The sequence below is a fragment of the Danio rerio genome, chromosome 8 (genome assembly GCF_049306965.1).
Source record: "Danio rerio strain Tuebingen ecotype United States chromosome 8, GRCz12tu, whole genome shotgun sequence".
Lineage (NCBI taxonomy): Eukaryota > Metazoa > Chordata > Actinopteri > Cypriniformes > Danionidae > Danio > Danio rerio.
The window spans coordinates 17019720-17043145 of record NC_133183.1 but is presented as its reverse complement, the minus strand read 5'-3'; the positions used below and the strand labels follow the sequence as shown (position 1 = coordinate 17043145).

At 33.6% G+C, this 23426-nt stretch overlaps 2 protein-coding genes across 3 annotated transcripts; both read right to left on the bottom strand.

Annotated features, from left to right (window-relative positions):
* Nucleotides 1–602: 602 nt before the first annotated feature.
* Nucleotides 603–8514, bottom strand: gclm (glutamate-cysteine ligase, modifier subunit). The gene is given in 7 exon segments (NM_199845.1): nt 603–1692; nt 2132–2246; nt 2342–2544; nt 4737–4793; nt 4876–4960; nt 6452–6517; nt 8305–8514. Coding segments are annotated over 7 exon segments (822 nt in total). The 5' UTR covers nt 8428–8514; the 3' UTR covers nt 603–1519.
* Nucleotides 8515–9003: 489 nt separating this feature from the next.
* On the bottom strand, nt 9004–23379 carry slc5a9 (solute carrier family 5 member 9). Of its 2 annotated transcripts, XM_009303811.5 has the most exons (14): nt 23238–23379; nt 23058–23129; nt 21588–21692; nt 21278–21442; nt 18680–18785; nt 18515–18595; nt 18224–18429; nt 15599–15734; nt 15372–15479; nt 14147–14297; nt 13678–13846; nt 13367–13582; nt 12832–12901; nt 9004–9545 (listed from the first exon to the last, which is right to left on the bottom strand). In XM_009303811.5, the coding sequence occupies exons 1-14, from the start codon at nt 23367–23369 to the stop codon at nt 9511–9513; spliced, it is 1752 nt and encodes a 583-aa protein (XP_009302086.1). In that variant the 5' UTR covers nt 23370–23379; the 3' UTR covers nt 9004–9510. The 2 variants fall into 2 exon arrangements, with proteins under 2 accessions (XP_009302086.1, NP_001107077.1); NM_001113605.1 differs by lacking the exon at nt 12832–12901 and having other exon boundaries at nt 9005–9545; nt 23238–23369.
* Nucleotides 23380–23426: the final 47 nt, after the last annotated feature.

Below are 23426 nucleotides of genomic sequence, written 5' to 3'. Positions count from 1 at the left end.
ATCGATGCACGAAAGCGAGCAGAATAGAGCGTTGGGTGAGTTGCAAATGATGATATGGATCCGCGTCCTGGTTCCACTGATAACAAGTTGTTTATAATGTACATTTAAATGTATGTTGTATATAAAAGTAAGGGTGTTTAATTGGGTAAAGTGGAAACCTGAGGACTTGAGACATTGTTTTTCTTTCATATTTACCCGAGCCATTGTTTTTGCTTGGTTCCTGTTTATTTTCACGGCGTTTTGTCTACTCAGTGTGTGTGTGGGTGTGTGTTGTTATTAAATGAATAGTTCACCCCAAAAATTTACTAACAATTCATCACCCTCAAATGATTCCCAACATTATGAGTTTAACACAAAATGGTGTAAACTTGTAATCATTTACATCCAAATTAGGAAAAACAAATGGAAGTCAATGGTTACAGGTTTCCACCATCCTTCCAAATATCTTCTCTTGTGTTCTACAGAAGTAAAAATAATAATAATGAAATAGATTTTATACAAGTGGAGGGTGAGTAAATTACATCATTTTCATCTTGGGGTGAAATATTCCTTAATGGGAGTTAAATTTATAAAATAAAATAAAAAGAATTACCACAGAAAAATCCATTTTCAATTGCGAAGTTTATAAACCAGATTAAAAATGTTCATCACAATATGGGAAAATAGTAATTACATGTACAGTACAAGAAACAATCTCTCTTATAGGATTGGATCCAACAGGAATTGCCATTACAATGAATAAATAACACAGGTAAAAATATATACTCTGACTACTCACTCCATACTGGAGCGATAAGCCTTGGTATTCTTCAAGTGTGGACTTTTGTTTCCAGTGTTTTTATATACACAATGAATCAAGGCTGTTTATGCCATGCATTTTAACAGCATACAGTTACATACCTTAATATTTATTTTATCTCAGGTAAGCAAAGCAAAGGGATGCAAAAGAGATAAAATGATAATAAAAATAATTCCAAGCAAAGCAAAAAATAAATTATACGAACATAAAAAACGCCAGCAGGACATTAAAATTAAAAGATTAAAAAAATCTAAAACTAATTCGGAAACAAATCTCTGTGGTAAACTTCTTGAAATAAAAAAAGTTTTCAACACAACCATAAGGGCATAAGGGTGTGAATGTCTTTTTTTTTTCTCCTGAAAACAAGGTCACGGGAACATTAAAACAGGCCCTGTACTTAAAATATTTGATTACAAAAACAACCTTTTGGTTCTTAAATCCTGATTTTCTATCCCATCAACCTATTGGATAATTACTGCAAATTAAACCAGGCAAAGTCAACAAAAAAAACAACAACAGAAAAGCAGGCACTTTGCATGTTTCTACACAAACAGCTCGCTGTCTAAATAATTGAAATCATCAGGAAAAATGCATCAAGTGATTTTTTTTGTTCCTCGGATAACTCAAATTCACTTTAGTGTGCTGACGAAGCCACCCATCAATGATGTAATAGAGGACAACAGTTTGGTGGAATAAATTTGAGGAAGCCGAAAAGCCCAGTTAATGGTTGTTGCTCTTTTTAGCATGAACAATGTAGCCCTTTGCTTTTATGATGCCTCTGCTCTTGACGATAATGGAGTAGCGCAAAACCCACTCCAGCCTCCAGTCGTCCACCTGCAGCTCCTGACTGCTGCCCTGCACCGCCTCCTGAAAACCTGCTGCACTGATGAGCTCTAGACAAACACAAACAAAAAACAAACAAACAAAAGATTTGCATAATTAAATCAGCAATCGTGTAATTACATGAGAAAGATGATTGATGCACATCATGACAAGGTGCGTTTCCATTATCCTGAAAATTGCGAATTGTAAATAGGCTGCAGCTAGCTCATCTGATAACATAAAACTCTACATACAGTTGAGATCAGAAGTCTTAGCCCCCCTAAATTATAAGTCACCTTTTATTTTTTTCACACTTTCTGTTTAATGGAGAGAAGATTTTTTTTTCAACACATTTCTAAACACAATAGTTTTTATAAAGCATTTTTAACAGTATGTCTTCGCAATTTATATTTCTTTTAACAAAATATCTCGTTTGGTTTTACAATATCAACATAGTTTGTAATAAATGTGTAATGGAAAACCACCTCAGAGACTTAGCAAAACACTCACCTTTGGGGTCACTGTGTGTCAGCAACTGAATGTCGAACTCTTTAGCGAATGCAGTGAGATCTGGAGGCATCACACAGCATGAGGCTAGATTGACCTGATTACTGCTTGGCTTTATCTGCATGAAATAACAGCCAAAAGTCAGTTTTTAAGACTAGTGATTGTTTTTTGTTGTTGTTTTTTTCTGGAAAATGCTGCCTACTCATAGCATACCTGAGCCCAGTTATAGAGCTGCTCCAAGAGGGTTTTGTCCAGGTCTGAGGTGCCGATGGCAGCAATCTTCTGGCTCTGCACCAGACTCTCCAGCTCCTGCCAGAGAGGCTGCAGGTGTGTCAGTGTCTGGCTTTCACCCTCGGGAAGAGAAGGAGGAGCGATGATCACAGAATCCAACTGAGAGACACCTAACGACAGGCAAGCTGAACAACACACACAGCAGAGGCGGGAGATTACTAACATTTCATCTAATTACTTTATACTAATATATATACTAATATATATATATATATATATATATATATATATATATATATATATATATATATATATATATATATATACACACACACACACATATTTTAATTTTAATGCTAGCTTAAAATAATTAAATGGATCAAAATATGATTTCTTTTATTAGGTAATAATTTAAGAAGTTTTTAAAACACAAATCCTAAAATGATGCTTAAAAATCAACAAAAATACCAAACAATTATTTATTTATTTATGTATGTATGTATGTATTTATTTATTTGACATGGACGTCACAATTACACTGACTGGACAACCAAATGCATTTGTTTAAGTGTTTTAGCAAGCTTGACAATTCTCAACACCTGTCCAGAGGAGGCTTGGCAAAACTGACAAAATGGAAATATAATTAATATATATACACACAACATTATAATTCTCTGCATAAAATTACAGAAGCAAAAGCAAAGGCGACATGGTCCAACAAACTAACAGTAAACTATTTGTGCAAACACTGTTGTTTTGTTTTAAGCACTTTTTAAGAACACTACTAAAAATATTTATATTACTTTCTGATTTTAGGCTAACGGGTGAATCATTGCACAGTTTGGCTCCCTTTACAGATAGTCACCATTGGCAGTTGCCCGTGTAACTCTGTAAGAGGTTTGATGCCTGATGATTAGATCAGAAAACAGGACTGGAACATGATTATTTAAACTTTTAAAAAAACTATTTAAGATACCTGAAACTTGCCTACAGCACTTATTCATTGCTGCTCTTATAGTTGTGTAAATTGCTTCTTTGTCCTCATTTGTAAGTCGCTTTGGATAAAAGCGTCTGCTAAATGACTAAATGTAAATGTAGATAATTAAATTTAATAAAACTATCAACTTAATTACTAAGCAGTGTTTTTAATACCGATAATAAAAACATTATTATTAAGTCATTTGTCTGGACAATATATCACATTAATTAGAATCACATAAATAAATTAAAAAAGTAATTTGATATTTTTTTGTGTAGTTCCTTAATTTCCTAGTTGATCAAATGAATGCAGTTTTGGTGAGCACGTAAACAAAAAAGCTTACAGACAAACAGTTAAAGTCAGAATTATTAACCCACCTGTTTATTTTTTCCCAATTTCTGTTTAATGGAGAGCAGATTTTTTCAACACATTTCTAAACATAATAGTTTTAATAACTCATTTCTAATTTTATTTTCTAAGATTTATTTTATCTTTGCCATGGTGACACTAAATAATATTTGAATAGATATTTTTAAGACGGTTTAACTAGGTTTATTAGGTTAACTAGGCAGGTTAGGGTAATTAGGCAAGTTATTGTATAAAGATGGTTTGTTCTGTAGACTATTGAAAAATATATAGCCTAAAGGGGATATTAATTTTGACTTTAAAATGTTTTTTTTTTTTTATTAAAAACTTTTATTCCAGCCAAAATAAAACAAAGAAGACTTTCTCCCGAAGAAAAAATATTTTCAGACATACTGTGAAAATGTCCTTGCCCTGTCAAACATAATTTGGGAAATATTTTAAAAAGAAAGAAAAAAAATATCAAAGGGGGGCTAATAATTCTGACTTCAACTGAATATACTGACTTCCTGTTTTTCATGAATGTTACAAAAATTGCAATTGAAATAGGATTAGAATTTTTGGAAACATTTAGACTATATTATATTTCTGATTTAATGGACCCCGCGGACACCCTGATTTTGTTGGGTGAACTATTCCTAGTTTAAGTGCATGTTTTGATTATGATAACTAGCTGAATTCTCCTTCTAGAATTGGATGAACACAATATGCAGCATATTGCTCTTTCTTTTTCTTTTTTGGAGAAGCATCACTGCTTGAAATGACTCTGAAATGTTCTGTGTTTTTTCAGAATGGATTAATTAATATGAATCAGACTCAGTTTGCAAGATTTGTGTAAATGACCACATTTTCGGATATAAATAAGAAAAGAAAAACGCATATGTAAGTTCCGGACTACAGTGTGCAAAGACCTTTAGTGTTATTTATATAGTTTGAGTTAGAAATTCAGCCTTTAAAAATAGCCATAATCAGCTTTACCAAATACCACACATCAATAATATATCCATTTACCACATCACATTGAGCAGAACTTACCCATGTCTACCGCACTTCTGATGGATGAGCAGTCCCACTCAGTGAGAAAAAGCTTTACTGTAAAGACATTCAGCATATTTATTAACACACACATACATACACATATTGCAACAGTCATATTGGAGGAGTAAATCCTCACCGGACACCTTCAGCTCCTCTCTCTCCTCTGGAGTGATGGCCTCTGTGTTTTCAGGAATGCTGCAGTCCAAAACACTGGGAAGCTCCTGAAGAACAAAAAAAAAAAAGAGAAAATCTTACAAAATGGTGGAAATTGCACAAGCAAGCCATCACGGAAAATATCCAGTCGCTTACTGGATTATGCATTATAATTGCGTAATTTTTTGGCACTCTACAAAGTCTACGAAGTTGCATGTGAGAACATTAGACACCTTGTTAATGGTCTGCATGAAAGGAATGCCTCAATAAGCCTTCAGCTTTTGTGTGCTAAGACCTTTACTCTCTACTCACTGATCTGAGGCAGCAAATCTGCTGACCATGGCGGAACAGGCAGCCCCATGCCATGAACCATCAGCATAACAACCGTCTTTTCCACATGCTGAATATATATATATATATATATATATATATATATATATATATATATATATATATATATATATATATATATATATATATATATATATATATATATATATATATATATATATATATATATAAGCAAGTACATAGACAAAAAAGGGAAACTATTGAGGTATGTGGACCTTGTCAAGTAATTTTAAGTCAAGTAATTTTAGCATGCCAAAGTCATATTTATGCATATAAAATATATATGATTTGCCTAATTACCCAAACTTATCTAATTAACCTTGTTAAACCTTTAAATGTCACTTTTAGCTGAATACTAGTATCTTGAAAAATATCTAGTAAAATACTATTTTCTGTCATCATGGCAAATATATTAAAAAACAGTTATTATAATGTGTTGAAAAAAAAAACATTCTGTGGGGCTAATAATTCAGGGGGGCTAATAATTCTGACTTCAACTGTATATACAGTTGAAATCAGAATTATTAGCCCCCCTTTGAATATTTTCCCAAATGAGGTAACAGTTAACAGAGCAAAGAAATTTTCACAGTATGTCTGATAATATTTTTTCATCAGAACAAAGTCTTATTTGTTTTAATTTAAAGCAGTTTTTAATTTTTTAAACACCATTTTAAGGTCAAAATAATTAGCCCCTTTAGACTAATTCTTTGTTCCATAGTCTACAGAACAAACCATCGTTATACAATAATTTGCCTAATTACCCTAACCTGCCTAGTGGACCTAATTAACCTAGTTAAGCCTTTAAATGTCCCTTTTTTATAGAAGTGTCTTGAAAAATATCTAGTCAAATATTATTTATTGTCATCATGGCAAAGAGAAAATAAATCAGTTATTACAAAATAGTTATTAAACTTATTAAGTTTATAAATGTGTTGAAAAAAAATCTTCTCTCAGAAAACTGGAGAAAAAAATAAACAGAGGGGCTTATAATTCAGGAGGGCTAATAATTCTGACTTCAACTATATGCTTTAATTCTGTGAAACAGACTTTCCCACAATCCACACAGAGCTCAACTGTTTATGTTGAGCGTTTTGGCAATGTGACTGAAATCTGGAGTACATCAAACATGACATGTTTAGTTTGAAATAGCTTGTTTACAAGTTCTCAAGGTTTCAGTTTTGTATTATGACTGTTATGGAAGGACTTACAGAGTCAAGGGATGACGGCATTGCGGTGAACCACTCGCTCAATGTGCCTTGAATGCAGTCTTGAAGCTGTGGAGTCAGAAAACAGAAACAAAAACATGTTAACTAACAGCACACACTTTAATGGATCATAAATGACAGCGTAACGGCTTCTTTGCTTTGCAGTTTATTTCTTAATATCTGAGAGAAGATATTTACCATTACACAACTAAGTTATGTGATAATTAAAATTGGGTGTTTGCTTGATGTTTTCTAAAATATATAGCATACATTTTGCTCGTTATTTATTGCATTTAAAAACATTCTGTGATGAAAATGGCATTGGAGTCTCTTTTGCTTTCATATTTATCTACTTGTGTTGCTAAAGATAATTTAGAACAACAGCATAAAGCTAACTTGTATTCATATTTAAGTGTTATAATATTTTAATTATAATTGTAATCATAATTATTAGTATGTAATGCAACGCATAATTAAAATAAATATATTTAACATTGAAATATATAATTAACAACTAAAAAGTACATTTGAATGTACTGAATTAAATATTAAATATCAAATAAATTCATCAAATAAATCAATTTAAAAATATGCATTTAGTGTAACAGATAAATTTCTCTAAAAATATAAACACTTAAAATATTATTTTGACGTGTACTTAAGTGATCAAAAACTTTTTTATTTTAATCTATATATTTTTTTATTATTAAATTACTGTCTTGATGCTAGAAAATCACTTCTTGCTCCATAAACACAAAAAGTGTTGTGATATTATTAAAAATTTAACTACCATAATAAGCACAATTTAGTTATAATAATCAAAATTAGACACTAGGTATGAATCTAATTGCATGAGCTTGTATAAGCGGACTAATTTTTATAATTAATATAACATTTTGCCCATGACATACACTCATTGTCAATCATCCGTTGAGATTACAAGACATTATGCAGAAAAACTACATCAGCATGACGTTGCAACACCCTTCAGTCCAGTTGGGTCATGTTAGGTCACACTGTTTACTGTACTGTATTACTACGCCAAAAGTTGCTTTTACAGCCAAGAATGCTGCACATTTACAGTGATTTGAATATATATACAGCAACAAAACAATGCAAAGTAAAGTCACAAACCACTACCACATTTTGCCTACAGCGGCATGTCATGAGCCGCACGAGGCAAACTAGTCCCTGACGTCATTAGCCGGTTCATTCATGTCGCTCAGGAATCATTCTTGTGAGTTGGCTCTTTAAATGATTTGATCGAATCGACTAGCAAAGTTTAAGATTATATAGTAAGTGCCATATAGAAAACCTTAAACAACATTGTTGAATATTCTTGGAAAAGTTAAGGTATATTATTATGTGAAACTTACTTTCAGTGACAAAAAAACCCATATGACATTTATAATAAAATAAAAACGCCATATATTCACCTAAAGAGAAATTTTAACGTTGTATCATCAATCCAATTACAAAATAGCACAATCGAATTACACATTAGTACACTCAATAATTGGACATATTCGTCGAAAACCAAAATATGAAACCATAAATTCCACATCATTCACGAAAAATCAAATGTCTAGGTAAATGCTGTGAAAGGATGTCTAGCAACACTACAACAGCGACTCTCTGAACCGAGTCAGTCAAATGAACTGCTCAAATGAGCCGATGCGCGGAAAAAAGAATCGGAATACCAATGACGACCTTATAAACATAAATAATGAGTCGACCGTAGATAAACCATAGAGATAAACACATACAATACAACATCACGCAACAAAATATGACAGCCCCCTGCTGCCTAGGTTGACCATAAATAACTATGAGCACCGCAAACCCATGTCACCCACCTCCTCACTGGGCGAAGACGGACATTTCTTCTTAAGCCGACTGCGGTTCACTAAATTCCCCGTGTGAAGCTTCAGCGTTGTCGCATGACTGAAAAGCCGTTTCGCGTTTACGTGATGCTCCATTGCTCGGTGGCCGGGAGTAAATCTTGTATGTATGTATCTATTAACCGTGAAATGCCCTCAGGTACAGTGTTTCTCCGTCTCTCGGATACACTAAACAGTGTAGTATGACTTTGCACTTATAGTTCATTCAAGTAGAGAGGAGGTTAGTGCAGAGAGATTCCCGCCCACAATGAGTATATGAAAGGGTTTTGCTGTAAAGCCTGGCCAGGATCACCACCAAGTGGAATGGAAGAGATCTCTTTTCATGCTTTATGGCTAATATGCCCCCCGTTGTCCAACACAATATTCAAAGGGACCCCATGCAGCCCGAGATATTTCCTCTAAAGTAATGATAACACAGCTTTTTTGGTATCTACAGAAACTAGAAGTAAATCAGAGGAATCCAAAATGTTGTTTGATTGATTCAGGAATTAGTTCAAATAATAAATGCATACATTTTAAAGATTTTATTAAGTATTTATAATCAAAGGTTCATTGTTTTACATCTTAAGTAAATGTGTAAATTAAGGATAAATTAGGGATAAGTAAATTTAGGGATGTTACTGTACTTAATAACAAAATACTGAGCAAGATATAATTTTATATATTTATTATTTATTTATTTATGCATTCATTCATGGCTTTGTCATTATGGCACAGCAGTAATTATTTAATATTGTTTGCAACAAACTTCAAATAAAATGTTATTCAAAACATTTTAAATAAAAATGAGTGTTCAAAGTGCCAACGTCAACACTTAAACTATTAGTTTCTAACAAAACAATTAGCCATTATAGAACTTTACAGTACATTCAAGCAAAGTACCCCCAAAGAAACACATTGGCAGTGAGCAAAATGAGGGCATTGACGTTGCACACAGTCTTCCACATGTGGTCTTCTTCAATACTAGTGAGTTTCTTTTCCAGTGCCTGCCGTTCCTCCTCAGTCAGGTCTTGTTTAGTCGTTTGGGAGAGTCCACACAGCCACATTCCAGCACGTTTCCACCATGCAGGCGCGTCCTCATCCGACCCCTCTGACTCCGTTGTGCTGAGATCAGAGCCTGCTGGTTTGGCCCAGGGGTCTTCCAGCTCTACACGCTCCTCCTTACTGTGTCTTGTCCACCAGGTCAAACGAACAAGCTGAAATCAAATACAAGTGTTATTTTAGCTCAAGTTCTGCTAAACTTCTCAGCCCCATTTGTTTCTAAACAGGAATAAAAACCATTTTAAAATATATTCCATAACTTTTATATACAGTTGAAACCAGAAGTTTACACACAAAGTATAAAAAGATACTAAATGTATAAAAAGACACATTACCACTTTAAAAAAGTCAGATGTTAATGTGACTAAACCTTTTCTCTTTTAGGTAAGTTGGGATTTTCATATTTGTTTCTGTTATGCTTATTAGCAGAATAATGAGAGATATTTTTTGAGAAATTGTTATAACTTTTTTTTATTAATTGTAAGTCAAGTTTATATACAATAAGATTATTATGCCTCTGAAAAAGCTCAGATGATGGTGTCAAGGTTCTAGAACGTTCTGATTGGCGAATTGGCACCATTTGAGTGTAGAATATTATTAAAGAAAAACCTCAAACACATGGCTTACTTGTGTGACAATATGGGAAAATCAACAAGGCAGAATCAACAAAAAAAGACAGATTACAATTTGCTAAATTACACTGGGAAAAAGACCAATTTTTCTCTGATGGAACGAAGATTGAACTGTTTGGCCATAAAAAACAGTGTTACATTTGGAGGACAAAGGGGAAAGCTTACAAGCCTAGGAACACCATCCCATCTGTGAAGTATGAGGGTGGCAGCTTTATGTTGTGGGGCTGTTTTGCTGCAGGAGGGACTGGTCCACTTCACAACATAGATGGCATCATGAAGAAAGAACATTATGTAGAAATACTGAAGCAACATCTTAAGACATCAAGTAGGAAATTAAAACCAGGCCACAAATGGGTCTTCCAAACAGACCATGACCCTAAGCTTATTGCCAAATTAGTTAAAATGTGCTTTAGGACAACAGAGTGAATGTTTTGTAGTGGCCATCACAAAGCCCTGATCTCAATCCTTTAGAAAATTTGTGGGCAGAGTTGAAAATGCTTGTGCGAGCAAGACATTCTACAAGTCTGACTCAGTTACACCAATTCTGTCCGGAAGAATGGGCCAAAATTCAATTTACACCAATTCTGTCCGGAAGAATGGGCCAAAATTCCTTCAAACTATTGTGAGAAGCTTGTGGGAGGATACCCAAAACATTTGACCAAAGTTATGCAGTTTAAAAGCAAAGCTAAAAAAATACCAAGGAAATGTATGTAAACCTTTGAATGTCTAGAAATTAATAAAAAAAAAAATCTCAAAACAAAATTCTCTCATTATTCTGGCATTTAGCAAATGTAAATAATTTAGGTAATCCTAACAGACCTAAAATAGTAAACATTTAGTATGATTTACCATCACACATTTAAAAAAATGGTTATGTGCTTTTTTCTAGAGTGTATGGAAACATCTGGTTTCAACTGTTTATTCCGAAGCACAGTAATAAAAAACAAAGTCCATGTGAAATAGAAATTTATAGTGTTTATTTTGCTAGCGCATATTGTTATTCTGTAGGTGAACAATTAATCCATGCAAGTTAGTCCACAAAAAAAAATATTTTTGGAATCTTCAAAGTCTGACTATTTGCTTCTGTATTTGGAGTGGGAAACCTTCACTGTTGATGTCAATTTGATGCTTCGGAAACAATATTCTTACATTGGTCCTCTTCCTGTTATGAGGGAATGATGCACAAAAAGAAGGGAGGGCTTTCTTTTGTATCCTACTCAATATACAGTTTCAGTTGGAAGTACATCAACATACTAAAAGATAACTTCCTCACGGGGACTTTAATTATGTATTTGAAAAATAACACTGTTTAAAATTAGAGAACGCATTCAGTATTTTCACAGATATTGGTGTTAATCTGGTGGAAATTCTCAATTTTCTTAGAAGCCCAATTTAACTAATAGCCTAACCTTTTAGTTTTCATAGAGTTTGCAATATTTTAACCCTTTCTAAAGTGATTGGCCATTTCTAGAAAACTTGCTGTCAAAGAATTTCAAAGGAATTACTCTTTAGGCCAAAGCATCTCATTCAAGTCCCCCAAAATGGCTGGTGGTCCACAAAAGACTAATGCATGAGAGGATAATGCTAAGACTCTCACATAGATATTTACATTAGATTTCGCCTACACTGTTGTTGTCTATTGGCAGGAATGTGTCAATAAACTAAAATAAATTTTGCTCATATGTGACACTGATCAGATCTGTTCTATGACCGTGTAAACACAAAAAAAAAACGCATGCATTCGGATATTCAGAGATCGGTATCAGGCCTCCTTCATATGTGGAAATAAATCGGATATAAATCGGATATGTGACAATGCGACTGTCATTTAAACAGGCAGATCCGATTTATTGAGGCATTTCGTTCTGTACATCATTAAACTCGCAACAATGTGGTGCTTCTCCGTGGTTTAATGACGTAGAAGCAAAAGCGTGTGTGGTGATGCCGACGCGGTAAACAACAACAACAACAACAGAGGAAACATGGAGGAAGAAAGTGGTCAGTCGCCACAATTTGCTCCCACCAGACCTGAGATCTCTCTCGTACCCACAAATTCCTCAGAATGGTGGAAGACATCATTCAGCATATAAACCATAGGCGCAAGCTGCGATTACGGCCCTTTCCCACCTCCTCCACCTCAAAATCATTTTTAAGTTGGGCAAGCTTCGTGTTGTAACTTTTGCTTTTTGTCACTATTAATACACGCACTGCGGGCTACACATAAAACAACTTTATTCTCTCCAACACCAGTGCGCACACAGACAAAGGCTACATCTACAACTACACACACACATCAGGGCCATAGCATTACATAAACTGTGTGGGGGTAAATCAGGACTGAATCATTCACTGCTAATACTACACTTTGCATATTTCGCAGAGCTAAAAACAAGACATCTTCTTTCATCGTGGCAAGTGTTAACACATGAATTGGATATGGGTCACAATTAAAAGAACGTGTAAATGGACAGACGAAAAAAATCATATATAGGCAACAAATCGGAATTAGGCATCAAGACCTGACAGTGAAACGGGGCTAAAGTTCTGGTTAAGAAACCAGTCACTGAATTGTGGAAAAGACTGAAGAAGAGCATATCAAGATCACAGGAGAGTGTGAGCGACTGACGTTGGGCTCACACCAGAAAAGAAGCATTGCGTCACTATCGCTATATTACTTACTGAATGTTTTTCATCTCACACTAATTTTCTACCAAAGTGAATTGCTCATGCAGGAACTATAAAATAAGTCAAGCAGTTAATTGAAGTTGAAAACACTGAAATAACGAAATAGCCAGTCCAGAGTACTGACCTAAACCTGATTGAAAATCCTTGGAAACAAAGCTCTGGTTAAGAATCCAGTCACTGAATTGTGGAAGAGACTGAAGAAGAGCAAAACAAGATCACAGGAGAGTGTGAGCGACTGATGCTGGGTTCACACTAAAGGAGAAGCATCGCGTCACTAGCTCTAGATTACTCACTGAATGTTTTTCTACCGAAGTTTAATTTTTTTAAACTTGAACAAAATACACAATAGAGGTGAATTGCGCCCCCCCTGGTGGAAATTTGCCTCTAGTCGCTCATTGCATTGACTTTGAATGTTATCTACTAATACTTCAATTCACATTTGGAGTGAACCCAGCAAATGATAATAGGATATGACTTTGAAACGTTGCAGAACTTTTACATTCACACACAACTGTAGTACACCCTACATAATGTGTGAAATATGAAACAGCATAATAGGAACACTAAATATAAACCAAGTCATTGAAAAAGTGTCAAAAGCAAAAATGTTTAAAAAAAAGTAAACATGTATGTGTTTCTAGTTTGCGGTTGATATTTACGTGTTTTTCTGGAATAGGTGCAGTGCAGAGGCTGACGGCTGTGATGATCAGAACTGTCAGGGCGAGCAGAATAAGCGCAAAATACAGGTAGTGCACATCCTTCAGCAGGCTGGGACGCAGGTCTGTCTCTCCACATGATGGTGTGCCATAGACAAATTCCATTATCATCCTCACCATGCCCACCACTAGTCCCACCATCAGACCCCAAAAAGCTCCCTATGCAGTTCAAAAGACAAAAAGGAAGGAACTTCACTTGAATGTTTTACAATTTTCTCACGTAAAAGCCTTTCACATTAAGGATATTAAATCACCTGTTCATTTACTCTCCCCCAAAATATGGCCATAATGAACACTGTGGTGATGGGAGGTGACAGGAAGCTAGTTATAGCCTGAATGTAGTCAAACAGCTGTCCACTATTAGCCGTTTGAATGACTGGAATCCACACAATGCTCAAGGCCACTAGCAATAAAATAAACACTCTGTAGACGTAAAAAAAAAAAAAATAAGAAATAAAGCACAGCATTTAAAAAAGCAAATTCAGTCTGTTAAGTTAAAATATATATATATAAATATTTAAAGATATTTAATTTAGATTTTTAAAAAATATTTTAATTCATGAATAACATTTATTAAAATTAATTATTATCAGCTCTGACATACTCACTGTGCATTTTCACCCCCAGCCCCCTCCCCCTAGCTTGCACTTTTGTCAAACTAGTTTTTTTTTTGGTGCTTTTTGACAGGACATGATTTTGAAATGAAGTATTGACACAGTATACCTGCCCACTACCATGAGCTCTTTCTCAGAGGCCCGGGGCCGGATCCGCTGCCAGATGTCCATAGTGAATAAGGTGCTGCTGCTGTTGAATATAGAGGTGAGAGAGGACATGAGTGCTGCCATCATTACAGCGATCATCAGCCCTCTCATACCTACAAAAGTTAAAGAGTGAAAGTGAGAATAGATTTATAGAAGAAGAGATACAAGTAGCAAAGTCGTGTCTACTTTAATGTTCCAAATGAAATTTCTGAAAATTATAATGAAACAATGTACTGTCATCATTTACTGTAATAGATGTTTTAATATTGCAAAAACAATCTTATTCTGGCCTGTACTTCTTAAATATATAAAAGAAAAGGCAAAGTTATCAAATTTTGAAGTAACTTTTTCAGGCATTGATAGTGACAAAGTATAAAGATTTTAATAGAGTAAATAATTACGTTTTAATATGTAATCAAATAAAATGATTATTAATTTTTTTTTTTTGGTATAGAAAATATTGTTACACCATATGACATTTGTCTTCTATAACCGTATGTCACCATTACACCATATATTTTCTAGAAATCATGGTAAAAGTGTATATCATTTGAACCGGTAAATTAATAATTATTTATAATTTATTTAAGAAATATATTTAATTTAGGCTAATAAAATCTTTTTGAAAGTCAAAAGTTAAAGCTGGCAAAAGAAAGTAATAAGAACTTTCTTTTCAAAAGGGAAAACAACTAAAGTAGGTATATATATACAGAAAGAGAGAGAGACATGTAGGGGAGTGGGCTTGGCTAAAATGTCATTACATTATTCTCTGGTGGAATATTTGTGGCAATTGCATAGCAATGCAAGTTTTCTGCATGAATTGTTTATAAGAAATAAGTTGAACGAATGCAAACAGAAGATGAACATTTAAAGTAAGTCTGGCAAAAGAAGTAGCAAGAACTTAACCTTCAAAATAGGTAAAAGTAACTACAGTATAGAAGTCTCGATATATAACATAATACTTATAATAACACTACTAGTACTAATAATATATTTAATACTATTTAATTAAATATAATTATGACATTTATTTCCAATTAAACATTGTATTTATATATATATATATATATATATATATATATATATATATATATATATATATATATATATATATATATATACTGTATATACATAAACTTTTTGAAAAACTGCACATAATTATTCTGATAAAACTAAGGTTGTCATACCCACTGGCATGAGCTCCACCACTAATTTTGGGTAGGCAATGTTCGAGCAGCCGACCTTGGCCCCACAGATCTTCTGACACTCATCGGGATCAACACATGCTACTTCATCTGGAAAATACACAAACCATCACACTTTTATTTTTTTTAGAAAGATGTGACATAGTGACCTAAATAGTAAGGTAACATCTTTTTAAAATCCAGACTATGTGAAGTAAGATGAATTATACCAGGATAGAGAGCTCTGCTGATCATTCCTGGCATGACTACGAAGAACATAGGGAAGACCTTGAGGTAGCCACCGAGCACTGAACCAGCTTTGGCATGAGACAGGTTTTTTGCCGACAGAGACCTTTGCACTATCACCTTCAAACATGACACAATTATTTGTAAGTTTAAAGACTTATTTATATTGTTAAAATTGGCATGAAATAAACTTTTTGAAACTGTAATATCGCTTCCAAAAGTGAAACAGTTTCTCAAACAAGGAAAAATATCAGAAATTGATGGGATTATTTTGTTATACAGTGCACATTAGTGCCCACATTTTCACAATGTTGGCTCCAGAAAATACCATTTATTTGTAAGTTTCACTTAAAGTCAGCATGAATCTGAAACTGTGAGGTACCTTCTGAAATCAGAAAAAATTGTAAGTCAAAAAATGTAGACATGATTTAGTCCTTTGTGACCGACAAAGATGGATCACTGGAAGATGGCCATTGCTAATAAAATAGAGGTTGATTTGAAGTCAGTTTGCACAGGTGTGGAGGATTATATCACCCTCTGGTGCAGAATATTTTCAGATGGCTGATAATGATGAGAACCAGGAGCTAAATTATGCAGATGGAATAGTATATTTGTTGTTGCCTCCAGTGAAGGCAGGGAAGAAACAAGACAAGCACTGATTGCCACACCTTAAAGGACTGATAGCCCCACCCTAAAAGCATCAAGAAAAGTTGTTTCAAGGATAATAATGATTCAAGGTTATGAGGGCAATTTTTTTTTTTAACTAATGTAGTCTACAGATAAATCCTTTATAACAGAGATGCCCAAACTAGGGCCCATGGTAACCTACTGGCCCACCATCCTATCTGACAAGAGAGGGAAAATAATGGAAACGGTTTAGAGATTGTTGTTTCAAAGTTTCAAAATGCTAATGGAAAATAAATCAAGTAAATGAATCAGATTTGATTTTTGGCCCTTCATATGAAAAGGTTTGGGCACCCCTGGTTTATAACAAGCACTACTCTATACACTACCTGACAAAAGTCCTGTCGCCTATCCAAGTTTTAGAAACAACAAATAATAACTTGACTTCTAGTTGATCATTTGGTATCAGAAGTGGCTTATATGTAAGGCAAAGGCCTCTGGATTACGCCTATTTTACCAAAATAAAATATGATCATGCCTTGATTTCTAATTATTCATTTAGGACAGTAAGGTCTGACTTTGCTTAGACAAATGTCTTGTCACTTTACAGCAATATTGTACAGTATAGAATATAAAGTCATGCTGCAGTGGAAAAAGAATGAATATTGTGTATGACTCCCATGAGCTTGGAGGACTGCATCCATACATCTCTGCAATGACTCAAATAACTTATTAATAGTCATCTGAAATGACAAAGAAAGCGTTCTTGCAGGACTCCCAGAGTTCATCAAGATTCCTTGGATTCATCTTCAATGCCTTGTCCTTCATCTTACCCCAGACATGCTTAATAATGTTCATATGTCTGGTGACCAGGATGGCCAATCCTAGAGCACCTTGACCTTCATTCCTTTAGGAACTTTGATGTGGCAGCTGAAATATGAGAAGGAGCTATCCTGCCAAAGAATTTGCCTTCTTCTGTGGTTTGTAATTTAATGGACAGCACAAATGTCTTGGTACCTCACTCTTCAGATCTCTCGCATGCCCCCATATTAAATGTAACCCCATGATTTTTCTTTCATCAAACTTGACTGATTTCTGCGAGAATCTTGGGTCCATGTGGTTTTCAATAGGTTTTCTGCAGTATTTGTGATGATTGGATTGCAGTTCGACAGATGATTCATCAGAAAATCTACCTTCTGCCACTTTTCCAAATGATCAACTCGAAGTCAAGTTATTATTTTTTTACTCTTACAACTGGGATCGTCGACAAGATTTTTGTTAGGCAGTGTAAAAATAACACATGTAAATTTTGATTCCATGCCAACTTTAAGAGTTATAAATAATCAAGTTAGAAGGTAAATCACAACAAACTTTGATTTGAAGCAAAGACATATATAAAATAGTATAAGACAGAAAGACGAAGTTGCAAGACCTGACTGAAAAAATGAAATGAGAAAAAGAACTACAGCAAAAGATGCAATTAAAAAAAAAATGATGGGAAATATTGCAACAGTTGCAATTGCAGTTGCAATGTATAGAAATATTTTAGTATATTGAGGGTGTTTGAGGCCCAATTACATTCTTTACTATTCAAGTGGGCAGAGGTTAAAGTTTGTTTTGGTGCACTTCCGTCATCAATCCCTCATTGGTGGAATTTTTGCACAGCATCATGTTTAACGTAGATTTCTGTGTAAATTGTTTTTAAATTAAGTTCAACTCAGCTTTAACAAAAGCATATATATTCAGCTCTGTCTTTCATGTTTATAAGTTATTGTTAGAAAAAGTGGATGGTAATTTTATTTTAGGAATGAACAGTTGAACAGGATGGAGAAAAGAACAGATATAAAAGAGAGGTGACATTAGTTTAAACTAAAAAAAAAAGATATTTGATAAGAAATAGTGCAATGAGGCCAAAAGTACAAATGATCAGTTTTGAATTAATGATGACTTTAAATCTGCTGAAATGTACATCATTTTAAATTCACCTGGTCTGTGCACCAGACCCATGTGGCCAGAACGGTAAGGCCGAAGATCAGGCCGGGCCAGGGAATATCTCCCGTCACTGGGTCTCTGAAGATATGAAAGGCATCAGAGCGAGGAAGATGACAAGTGGTGTTGGGAACTGTGAGAGCAGGTGCAGCTTTCTCATACTGAACCAGCAAACCCTCGTACCATCCAACCTTGTCAAATGCTGCCAGGGGAAATCAGTTAAAACAGTCACAGTAATTTCTCAAGAATAACTCAAGCGTCAGTTTCCATGAAGAGTGGATGAATACCTATGAACATGAGGACAAATGCTCCTATTACCATGATGACGGTCTGCAAGGCGTCAGTGTAGATCACTGCTGTCAGTCCACCTGCGTCAAAATAAGCCACCAGTTGCGGTATTTCATTTACAAACACAAATAAAAATATTAGCAGTTTCTCTGATGTTGTACTACCAGCTATAGTATAGAGTGCAGTGACGGCCAGCAGAATAACAGTGGAGAGATAAAGATCCCACCCCAGTGACACCTGAATGAATAAAGCCCCTGAAAAAATGTCTGTCTGGGAAAGAAAACAGCAGTTATGATTATGGGGAGTATTGTATTGTGCATATATAGCTACAGAGGTGTTTGTATGAAATTATGGAAATGCTATTTGTTGGTCTCTGTGATTGTTCTAACATTCTTTTCACACATACACACAAATACATATGTGTATGTATATGTGTATATATATATATATATATATATATATATATATATATATATATATATATATATATATATATATATATATATAGTGTATAGTGTGGATAATAAGTATTGAACACGTCATGTGTTTTCCTGGGAATAATATTTCTAATGGAGCTGTAGACATGGAATTGAACCAGATTTTGGTAAAAACCCAAACAATACAAACATAAAAATAAAACAAAACAAATCTGAAACGTTAGTCATATAACAATGAAATGACACAAGGAGAACGTGCTGAACTACTGAAATGTAATTAATACTTTATATAAAAGGTTTTTTTGGTGATGGCAGCTCTCTCGTATAGAGAATGAAGTCACACGCACTGCTCAGGTCTGACTTCAAAATAGTGTAAAAATCTTGATGGTTCTGTGGGTCTCGTCTATTAAATCTGATCTCTGTTTAGTATTTTTCTTTGTATTCAAGTCAGGTGATTGGCTGGGCCATTCTACAGCTTCATTTTCTTTCTTTGAAACCATTTGATAGTTTCCTTGGCTGTGTTTTGGATCTTGCTGAAATTTCCTCCCTAATTTCATCTTCATCATCCAGCTAATGTAGATGTTGGACTGAAGCAGCGAATATTAAATTACAATGATGAAGGGCAGAGGGTTGCTGAATAACTACTGAGATATTTCAGCTGCTGTCTGGGCTTTCACTGCCTTTCTACACTTCCCTTTCTTCCTGTGTTCAATACTTTTTCCCTGTGTCATTTTATTTTATTATGCATAGCTTAATTTGTAATTTAATTAGTTTTCTTCACATACAGTATATGGATTTATTTGGTTGTCATCAACATCCGGGAAAAATTTTAAGTCAACAACACCTTTAAAAATATGTTTTCTGAGAAAAATGGTCACGTGTTCAACACTTATTTTCCATAGTAGTAAAGTAATTTTTACTATTATACTGAGATAATATATAATTTAAAAACTCTATGAATATGTAGAGGTTAATTTTTAAGTTTGTTAGATTTTTTTAACCAATATGTATATTAAATATACATATTTAATGAAAAAATACATATATAAACAATTGCTTATAAAATTACACATTGAATACTAATTCTTAAATTCAATAGTTGAAGTCAGATTTATAAGCCACCCTTTAATTTAATTTCTTTTTTTCTTGTTTTAAATATTTCCCAAATGATGTTTAACAGAGCAGGGAAATGTTCACAAAATGTCTGATATTATTTTTTGTTGTGAAGAAAGTCTTATTTGTTTTATTTTGGCTAGAATAAATACAGTTATTAATTTTTTTACTAACAATTTTAAGGTTGAAATTGTTAGCTCCTTTAAACTTGATTTTTTTTTTTGATAGTCTACAGAAATCATCGTTATACAATAACTTGCCTAATTACCCTGACCTACCTAGTGAACCTAATTAACCCAGTTAAGCCTTTAAATGGCACTTTAAGCTGTATAGAAGTGTCTTGAAAAATTTCTAGTCAAATATTATTTACTATCATCAAGGCAAAGAGAAAATAAATCAGTTATTAGAAATGAGTTATTAAAACTATAATGTTTAGAAATGTGTTGAAAAAAAATATCTCTGTTAAACAGAAATTGCGGAAAAAATAAACAGGGGGTTTAATAATTCTGACTTCAACTGTAGATATTTCTTAAATATATAACAAACAGTAATTTATCCCGGTGAGTTTAAAACTACATTTATTGACAATAGAAGACTGGAGTAATTATTAATGAAAATCTGAAGCACAGGAATAAATTACATTTAAAAAATCTATAGTCACAACTGAAAACCTTTCATTTACATTTAATATGAATTTCACAGTGTTACCATTATGCAGTATCATTGGAAATAATTTCAAAACATGAACAAATCTTATTGGGATAGTTCATCTAAAAACTCACTATTTACTCTCTCAAGTGGTTCTTTTGGGTTGAGCACAAAAGAAGATATTTTGAAAAATGTTGGAAACCTGTAACCACTGGCATCCACAGAATAAAAACCAAATAGTATTGAAGTCAGTGGTTACAGGTTTCCACATTTTTTTTTAAATATAATTTTTTGTCTGTTCAACAGGAGAACTCATAAAAGTTTGATACAAGTAAAAGGTGAATAAATGATTAAAGAATTTTCATTTTGGGGTAAACTCTCTTTTTAAAGTACTAGTAATTAGACAGGTATTGTTTTATGTTGGTTTACTTTTGACAGCTTTAACCCTCTATCGGTGTAATATTTAAATTAGGATTATATTAAATCTACCTCAAACTTTCAGATTTCCTCAAACCACCACCAATGTTTGTCTTCTTTTTTTATCTGTTTACCCAAAGATCTTACTGATATCTTGGTTAAAATGTAGAGGATGAGAGACAGCACACTCATGTAGATCCGGATTCGCTGACCCCCAAACCTCTTCCTCAGATACTCCGGCATGGTGACCACTCCAGCAGAAATATATACGGGCACAAAAATCCAGCCCAGGGCGATGAGGACCCACGCTGCCTACAGGTAACACACTTCATGTTTTGTTTCAGAATGTGATGCAATAAACGTGTTATTTAATAAGTCTACAAATTCACAACTTAAAAACAGTAATTACTGAAACAACACAAAGCTTTTAGGATGAGGATTGAGTTGTGTGTCATACATTCCACTCAAATCCCCCGACGGCGAGTCCCCCAGCGGCTCCTGTCCCAGCTAATCCGATGAACAAGCCACTGCCGACGTTACTGGACATCAGAGAGGCTCCAATCTGTGGATGAACAATACACTGAGAAAACACTGGCAGAACTACAGGACAATATGATCAAACAAGCTGAAGGAGACATGCCTTTACACTCAACACAGCCAACGCTGTATTTTTTCATTTGAATTTAATATTATGTTCTAAAACTACAAAAACTAAACTAATAATGAAATAAAATGAAGAAAAGATTAAAAAGAGACAAATATATCCCTAAATATATATATATATATCCCTTAATATTCTATTATATATATATAATTTTTTTAATAAATAATAAAATTTGAGTGTAAAAAATGGAAAATTTTATATATATATATATATATATATATATATATATATATATATATATATATATATATATATATATATATATATATATATATATATATATATATATATATAAAACTTGGGAAATAAAAAAAATCAAAGGGGGGCTAATAATCCTGACTTCAAATATATATATATATATATATATATATATATATATATATATATATATATTATAATATATATATATATTATAAAAATATATATATTAAATAGTTATATTCATTAAAATAAGAGTGTGGTCAAAAGAATAGAAAGATATTAAAAAATGTGGTCTTTAGGAATAATAAGATAATACATTGAAATTGAAAATGATTTATTGCAAAGAAAATGTAAATTTTATGTTTATGTTTCTCTTGACTTTTCCTGTCTATTAAAATTTTATTTAATATTTTCCCAAACTAATTTTTGCACTGTGATCTTAGGTTAAGCACTGACTAATCTAATGTACATACACAAATATATTATAGAAAATAATCCTATAGAAAGTAAGGGGTGTACTCATCTATGCTGAGTACATGGCACAATAAAAAAATAAATCTAGTCTACATTAAAATCATTTAAAATTTTAACCCTACTTAAAAGGAATTTCGACCCCCTCAACAAAACCGTGAATTACCCAGTAAATAACCATTTTACAAATGTTATATTTAGTCTTTTATATATGCATCTTAGTTTAGAAATTCAGATATTAATCAAATTTAAATTGTAAAGCTGGAAACTTACTAAAACAGAGAAGATGACAGAGAATAAACAAATTGTTTTTCCATAGATGCTAAAATAATATTAAACACATTGTCAGTAGCTGTAAAAATAGCTTTTACTTGTGTTATAATTTGTTATATATGATTTCATTTTTGGTTAAATCTTTACACAATCACGTTTATCTGAATTCTTCACTCTATGAGCATACAGTGATTTCATTATTTCCTTTTTTCCTGGTTGTAATACCAGAGAAGGACTTTAAAAATTAAAAATGCTTCCTTGTGTGCTCAAGAGAAACATTCTAGCTTCATCATTAGGAGTAAAAACACAAAGACTCACTGGCCACCAGGTCATGGATCGTCCTGCCAAGAAATATCCACCCACTGTTCCACGGTTGGCTCTGATGGAAGACTACAAATCAAACACACAGCTGCTTTATCTCTGCAACATGAATTCCACATAGCTGGGTTCCTCACATCAATGTACATACTAACAGAGGAACGGCAGGTATTCACTTACCCATATTCCAACTGCCAATACAAACACAAAGTAAACCACAACCACTGCGATATCAGCAGCCTCCAAAGTAAACTTGGCTGGCACCTCCTCGGGCTCTGGAGTGGCCGTCACAGGCTCAGGTGAAGCTGGCATTTTCTACACTGCCTGAGGTGAAAGTGTGAACTTTGAAGCAGGTGCTGATTTCATTAA

What these genes read in the sequence shown, in the direction of transcription:
- slc5a9 (NM_001113605.1), bottom strand. Translation starts at nt 23,369, where the DNA reads ATGCCAGCTTCACCTGAGCCTGTGACGGCCACTCCAGAGCCCGAGGAG. An exon ending in TCGGGGGATTTGAGTGGAAT is followed by an intron (nt 21,443 to 21,587) that starts GTATGACACACA and finishes TGTTACCTGTAG; the next exon opens with GCAGCGTGGGTCCTCATCGC. An exon ending in ATTTGTCCTCATGTTCATAG is followed by an intron (nt 18,430 to 18,514) that starts GTATTCATCCAC and finishes TTCCCCTGGCAG; the next exon opens with CATTTGACAAGGTTGGATGG.